This window comes from Hippopotamus amphibius, chromosome 5, assembly GCF_030028045.1.
Source record: "Hippopotamus amphibius kiboko isolate mHipAmp2 chromosome 5, mHipAmp2.hap2, whole genome shotgun sequence".
NCBI classification, from domain to species: Eukaryota; Metazoa; Chordata; class Mammalia; order Artiodactyla; family Hippopotamidae; genus Hippopotamus; species Hippopotamus amphibius.
Window position 1 is genome coordinate 23,001,223 of NC_080190.1, and position 7,967 is coordinate 23,009,189.

At 39.7% G+C, this 7,967-nt stretch overlaps 2 protein-coding genes across 2 annotated transcripts; both read left to right on the forward strand.

Moving 5' to 3' along the window:
* The first annotated feature begins 1,626 nt into the window (after nucleotides 1–1,626).
* Nucleotides 1,627–2,032, forward strand: LOC130852989 (non-POU domain-containing octamer-binding protein-like). Its single transcript, XM_057734031.1, has one exon. The coding sequence runs from the start codon at nucleotides 1,688–1,690 to the stop codon at nucleotides 2,030–2,032; it is 345 nt and encodes a 114-aa protein (XP_057590014.1). The 5' UTR covers nucleotides 1,627–1,687.
* Nucleotides 1,963–3,680, forward strand: LOC130852990 (non-POU domain-containing octamer-binding protein-like). Its single transcript, XM_057734032.1, has one exon. The coding sequence runs from the start codon at nucleotides 2,078–2,080 to the stop codon at nucleotides 2,510–2,512; it is 435 nt and encodes a 144-aa protein (XP_057590015.1). The 5' UTR covers nucleotides 1,963–2,077; the 3' UTR covers nucleotides 2,513–3,680.
* The last annotated feature ends 4,287 nt before the right edge of the window (nucleotides 3,681–7,967 follow it).

Here is a 7,967-nt window from a genome sequence, read left to right on the forward strand (position 1 = left end):
TTAAAAAAAAGTAATTGCAATATAATCAGAATACAATGTTACAACCCTCTAAAAAAGAACAACAACAACATCCCACACAAACTGGCTGTTCACTTACCCCAATTCCAAGTAACCACAGAAGTGGATGTTAACCAACTCCTCTCAGTCAATGGCAGCCCTACTTCAGTATCCCTGCTTCAGACAGGACAGGACTAGGGTGAGGTGAGTGAGACACTCAACTCAGACACAAAATTTACGGAGGTACCAAATAAGTCAGTAATCAGGATAAAGGCACGCCTTGTTTTACTGTGCTTTGCTTTACTGCATGTTACCAACATTGTGTTTTATACAAATTGAAGGTTTATGGCAACCTTCCATCAAGTTAGTATATCAGTGCCATATGTATCAATAGCATTTGCTCTCTTCGAGTCTAAGTGTCACATTTTGGTAATTCTCACACTATTTCAAACTTATTACTATATTTTTTATGGTGATCTGTGATTAATGATCTTTGATATTACTACTGCAAAAAGACTACAACTCCCTGAAGGCTCAGATGATGGTTAGCATTTTTTAGCTGTAAGCTCTCTTTTAATTAAGGTATGTACATTATTTTTTTAGACATAATGTTATTGCACATTGAATAAACTACAGTATAGTGTAAACATAACTTTTATATACACCGGGAAGCCAGAAAATCTGTGAGTCACTTTATTGTGATATTTGTTTTACTGTGGTGATCTGGAACCAAACCCATACTATCTCTGAGGTGTGCCTACATTATGAAGCAATATATTTAAAAAATCAAAATTACTGCAAAAAAAGTCATACTGGACAAAATACAATTTTAATGAAAGATAGGCTCCAGCCCTAGATCACATGACCCTGTCTCACCCTCTTCACCCTAATTTCTACCCTGCTTATGAAAGTCACCCAGTCTCTAAACCAGCCTTCCATCACTATGCCTCTAAAAGTCAGGCAATCCCTGAACCCAAGTGTCCCCAAAACACTATATAAAGTTGGTTCCTTGCTTTGTTCTAAATGACTGAGTTCTGCAACCAAAGCTGTCCTTTGCTTAGCAAATAGAGCAAAAAATAGAGCTTTCTTTCAGATCTATTTGCTGATCTTTTCCCTCAATCCAAGAATGGTATCTGGACATCTATATTTTCTGTGTCAGACAAAGGTTCCTAACCCAATCTTGCTGTTAATATACTCTGGGACTTTACAAAAATTGTCCTCTCTGGGTAACTTTTTGCTTCCATTAAGCATAGTCTTGGATTTGTAATAAAAAAAGATTCTTTTGGATACCTTCAATGGAGAATATTACTGCAAGGAGTCACAGAAATAAACTTGAGGTTGCTGTGGTCATGGCCTTTTAACTGTGAGGGATAACAGCAAACCTTGGAGAAAGCCCAAAGAAATAGTTTGGCTTTTTCATGATGAAGCCAAAGCACTGGTTACTTTCTTTTCTTTATTCTTTAATATTGAAGATATAAAACTTTAAAGGTAGGAATTTCTTTGATAGTTATCTCTCATAAAAAAGGAAGTTAATCTTTGAGGGCTTATAAATTATATCTCATTATGGCACAGACTCAGTTTTTTTCTGATTTTTTTCTATTGAAATATAGTCGGCTTTTCTCAGGACAGTAGAGGCCGGGTAGCGTCGCCGTTACTCTAAGGAGAAAACAGTCGGTAGAGGGGTGCAAAAATGCAGAGCAATAAAACTTTTAACTTGGAGAAACAAAACCATACTCCAAGGAAGCATCATCAGCATCACCATCAACAGCACCCCCAGCAGCAACAGCAGCCGCCACCACCTCCACCAATACCTGCAAATGGGCAGCAAGCCAGCAGCCAGCATGAAGGCTTGACTATTGACCTGAAGAATTTTAGGAAACCAGGAGAGAAGACCTTCACCCAGTGTAGCCGGCTCTTTGTGGGCAATCTTCCTTCTGACACCACTGAGGAGGAAATGAGGAAACTATTTGAGAAATATGGGAAGGCAGGCGAAGTCTTCATTCATAAGGACAAGGGCTTTGGCTTTATCCGCTAGGAAACAAGAACCCTGGCAGAGATCGCCAAAGTGGAACTGGACAACATGCCGCTCCGTGGAAAGCAGCTGCGTGTACGCTTTGCCTGCCATAGTGCATCCCTTACAGTCCGAAACCTTCCTCAGTATGTGTCCAATGAACTGCTGGAGGAAGCCTTTTCTGTGTTCGGCCAGGTGGAGAGGGCTGTAGTCATTGTGGATGATCGAGGAAGGCCCTCAGGAAAAGGCATTGTTGAATTCTCAGGGAAGCCAGCTGCTCGGAAAGCTCTGGACAGATGCAGCGAAGGCTCCTTCCTGCTAACCACATTTCCTCGACCTGTGACTGTGGAGCCCATGGACCAGTTAGATGATGAAGAGGGACTCCCAGAGAAGCTGATAATAAAGAACCAGCAATTTCACAAGGAGCGAGAGCAGCCACCCAGATTTGCACAGCCTGGGTCCTTTGAGTATGAGTATGCCATGCGCTGGAAGGCACTTATTTAGATGGAGAAGCAGCAGCAGGACCAAGTGGACTGAAACATCAAGGAAGCTCGTGAGAAGCTGGAGATGGAGATGGAGATGGAGGCTGCTCGCCATGAGCACCAGGTCATGCTAATGAGGCAGGATTGGATGAGGCGTCAAGAAGAACTTAGGAGGATGGAAGAGCTGCACAACCAAGAAGTGCAAAAACAAAAGCAGCTGGAGCTCAGGCAGGAGGAGGAGCGCAGACGCCATAAGGAAGAGATGCAGCGGCAACAAGAAGAAATGATGCGACGACAGTAGGAAGGATTCAAGGGAACATTCCCTGATGCGAGAGAGCAGGAGATACGGATGGGTCAGATGGCTATGGGAGGTGCTATGGGCATAAACAACAGAGGCGCTATGCCCCCTGCTCCTGTGCCAGCTGGTACCCCAGCTCCTCCAGGACCTGCCACTATGATGCCAGATGGAACCTTGGGATTGACCCCACCAACAACTGAACGCTTTGGCCAAGCTGCTACAATGGAAGGAATTGGGGCAATTGGTGGAACCCCTCCTGCATTCAACCGTGCAGCTCCTGGAGCTGAATTTGCTCCAAACAAACGTCGCCGATACTAATAAAATTGCAATGTCTAGTTTCCCAAAACCCTTAAAAGAAGGACCCATTTTGGACTAGCTGAATTCTACCCTGGAAAAGTGTTAGGGATTCCTCCGAATAGTTAGGTCTTCCCTGCCTGTAGTACTCTAGGGAGTATGCTGGAGGCAGAGGGTAAGGGAGGGGTGATATTTAACAAATCAGTTCTGTGTGGTATATCCTTTAACCAATTCTGTGTGGTGCATTCCTGAAGTCTCGTGATTGTTGAGAGCCTGGGAGGGGCGGGGAGCCATGGCAGAATGGATCCAGTTAGCGCCTCCGTTAATCTTAATCATTCCACTTTGTCCACCTTGTTCTATTTCCTTTCTTGTTCTCATACTTCCTCCACCCCAGAGACACTGCCACATATACCACAAAAACCAAACATCCCCCAATGACCTTGGCTCCGTTGCTCCATTCACTCCCAGGTGGGAATTCAGGCAGATGTCCTCAGAGGTCACAGACAACATGCATACGGTTCTGTTGTATCCCATATATTACCCCTTCATGTCCTAAGGAAGACATTTTCTCTTAGAGATTTTCATTTAGTATATCTTTAAAAAAAATCTTGTGTTAAACTTGCCTCCATCTTTTTCTGGGGTAAGGACAACCCAGAAATGGCCCTTTTGTGTCTATGATGTTGCTGTTCACAGTTTTTCTTGATAGGCCTAGTACAATTTTGAGAACAGGGTTGCTGTATGCTGAAGGTCAGACAGTAGCTCTTAGTTTTGCCTATCTTAGGTAGTTATGCTGTGCATTTTTTATTGGTGTATGATGTTTGGTTTGTCCCTTATACCTGTGGAGTTTTTCTCAGAAATGAAGTAATGCAACATCTACTTATTAAAATACATTTTAAGCCTTTAAAAAAAAAAAAGAAATATAGTCGATTTACAATGTTGTATCAGTTTCAAATGTACAGCAAAGTGATACAGCAAAGATTATATATATATATATATATAAATATATATATACATGTACGTATTCTTTTTGATTCTTTTCCCTTATAGCTTATTACAAAATATTGAGTATAGTTCTAAATTAGGAGGTTGGGCTTAACATATACAAACTACTATACATAAAATAGATAACCAACAAGGACCTTCTGTATAGCAAACAGTCAGTTATTTTAAACAAAACTAACAAGCTATTGGGGAAAGCACATTATTGTGAAATTGTGTCAACCATTGATAGCTTGGGATGCTAATAAAAATAGAATTCATCAAGTGCTAATCATGCTTAAGGCCATGACCTTTACTTAGATTTTCTTTTAATCTTTATATTAATTCTGTGACCCAGATGCTATTATCACCCTATTTCACAGATGAGGAAATGGAGAAGAGAGCAGTGCAAGTTTGAACAGCTATGATATAGAAAAGCCAAGATTTCAACATGGGCTGCCTCTTTCCGGAGCCCACATTCCTAAGCACTGTGGTTTCTTGCTTATAAAGTTTATCACATCAAATCATATTTTAAAAATCAAAACAGGAGCACTGGAAATTGTAAACACATTTGGTATTTGTCCCGGGGGATATGCCTCAGCAATTGCAAATCATGAATGTTATTGTAAAGAAGCCTTCAATGATGGTACTATAAAACACCCCAGTAAGTTATTGTTGTGAAATTAAGTCATAGTGATCATAAATATACATTTCAAGGATGGTTTAAAATATTGCTTTAGTATTATGTAGATGGTACTTGTGGCTTAAATATAAACTTTTTAGTATTCACACTGGGTACTGATTTTAAAAGTGCTGTATCTCAAACAACTTTAGGAAACACACCTCTCTCTTCCTTACTGTGTTATGTGTTGTAAAAGTCGTTCTAACAATGAATTTCCTAAGATTCTGTGAAGAGTTTAAATGTCCACCCATATTTACCTCTCATTAATAGTAGTGAACTGCTTTGTAGTAACAGCTGCTTTGTTGTAGTCGTGGTTCCTATTGTCTTAAAATTCTTTAGTATGTATTTTCTCATTATGAATTGAGACATCCCCTTATGTTTAAGGAGGTCAAATATTTGAGCATGCATGTTTTTTATACTACCCACAAAGAAATTCTGATTGTGTCACGTTGCTATTCAGCTATGGGGTATCTTTCTTTAGCAAAGATTGAAGCCATATGACAGACAGTTGACCTTGCTCTGCTCTGATGGCACATGGCCCTGATGCCACCATCTGTGTCCATGTCAAAGGGAGTTTTGCTTAGGATGCCCTAAAACCTGCTCCTGTGGGCATGGTAAATACCTGAGACTTCATGGACACCTCTGTAGTTCAATCATCACAGATCCCTATATCTGCTCAAGAGGAGTATCCCCTGTTCCATTCCTTCCCCAGAGAAAAGACAACTGAACTTTCTCATCTCTGTCACCCAACTATTAATATAGAAAGTACTATAGGAAGGGCAGTGTTTCTTCTCAATACTTAACGGGATACCTGAATATGTTATATTTTCTAGCCTAGAAAGCCTTACAGGCCAGCTCAATGTATGTAAGACGTTTGCCACAACAGTCAGCAACCTCACCAGGGTGTTTGCTTCTTCCCAATGTTATCAGAACCTAGACTGGTATTTATGATATATTCCAGTCTTCACTGATGTGCTTCATGAATAAGGGAAAAGGGAGACTAACAATCTGTCCACACAGTGTCCAATGCCAATGTGGTATTTTATTTTTGGTTCCCACACATCCTCTAAACTCTAGGCTCTGGCTGCATGACTCTTAGAGCCCTGATATTCTCTCCCAGGGTAAAGTAATGGAATTCAGAGAGTGCCACTCAGAACTGCTTGTCTCTGTATTCTGTAACTGACTGGTTAATAGAAGAATTGTGGAATAGCCAAAAGAGAACCAGAATTGTATTTAGGTCATCTTGAGGTCTCAGTTTCCTACTTGCTTTGTGACTTTGGGCAAAGCATGTCACCTCCTGGATATAATTTTTCTCCTTTCCCTATTAATGTGTCATTGATTTATTTGTGTGCATAAAGTCAGAAAATCTTAGACATCTGGGATTAAGAAAAGAGCATGGCTTTATGTGTCAGAAAATCAAGGGCTCAAATCTAGATTTTGTCATAGATCAGGTACTTATGTCATTTAACCCATCTTTGCCTCAATTTTCACATCCATAAAATTAAGATAGTGATACCTACTCCCAAGACTGTCCTGAGGATCACATGATATAATACATTTGAAGAACTGAGCACACTGCCCCGATCATACTGGTACTCATGACAGCCTAGTCGGGTTTCTTTTGTTTTTTTGTTTTTTTTGCTTCCTTCCTTAATTTTGAAGCTGGCCAGGTCTTATAAGATCAAAAATTATCCAGTTCTCAAATAAAATGCTTGTCAAAACTTAGTCTGAATGAATATCTCTTCCTCCCGAGTTCTCTGCCTCAGGATTCAGACATAAAAAATCATTGGAAAACACTAATGGTATTCCTCTCCTGGCATGCATAGACAGTAGAATAAATTACTTTTAATGTTTGCCAGGAAATGCTATACAGCAAATTATGTTTGAGACGTATATGTTTAGGATGGTAGAATCCAGAATTTTTGATGCAACTTTTCACATACTGTCACTTGACAGTTATAATTTTACTAATTTTTATAATTATGATTATTACAACAATTTATATTTCTTAAATATCATCCAATGATTCTCCACGATGTCAACATCCTAATACATACTGCATTAAGTAACCCTGGTGTACCAGGTTCCAAGGGATTCTAAAGGAAGTAAATGCCACTGGCCAGAGAAATAATTAAGATTCTCCTATTGAGTGAATATGTAGAGGTACTGTGGTCATGGTTCAGTCAACCAGGGGAGAATGGGAAGGCAGAAGTAATTGTCCTGTCTATGTATCTTCTTTTTTTTTTTTAAGAACTTTTATTGAGATACAGTTAACAGTCAATAAACAGCATATATTTAGAGTGTACAATTTGGTATCCCAATCTCCCAATTCATTCCCCTCCAACCCTCCCCGCTTTCCCCACTTGGTGTCCATGTGTTTGTTCTCTACACCTGTGTCTCTATTTCTGCCTTGCATTTCCTCTTTCATGGTTGTTAGCATTTGCCTTAGGTATTGAGGTGCTCCTATACTGGGTTCATATATATTTATAATTATCTCCTCTTCTTGGATTGATCCCTTGACCTTTATGTAATATCCTTTCTTGTCTCTTGTAACATTTTTTATTTTAAAGTCTATTTTATCTGATATGAGTATTGCTACTCCAGCTTTCTTTTGATTTCCATTTGCATGGAATATCTTTTTCCATCCCCTCACTTTCAGTCTGTACGTGTGCCTAGGTCTGAAGTGGGTCTCTTCAAGACAGCATATATATGGGTCTTGTTTTTGTATTCATTCAGCCAGTCTGTGTCTTCTGGTTGGAGCATTTAGTCCATTTACATTCAAGGTAATTATCAATATGTATGTTCCTACTATCATTTTCTGAATTGTTTTGTTTTTGTAGGTCCTTCTCTTCTCTTATGTTTCCCGCTTAGAGAATTTCCTGTAGCATTTGTTGTAGGGCTGGTTTGGTGGTGCTGAATTCTCTTAGCTGTTGCTTGTCTGTAAAGCTTTTGATTTCTCCATTGAATCTGAATGAGATCCTTGCTGGGTAGATTATTCTTGGTTGCAGGTTCTTCCCTTTCATCACTTTAAATATATCTTGCCACTCCCTTCTGGCTTGCAGAGTTTCTGCTGAGAAATCAGCTGTAAACCTTAAAGGAGTTCCCTTGCATGTTATTTGTCATTTTTCTTTGTTGCTTTTAATAACATTTCTGTCTTTAATGTTTGTCAGCTTGACTACTCTATGTCTTGGTGTGTTTCTCCTTGGGTTTCTCCTGCCTGGGACT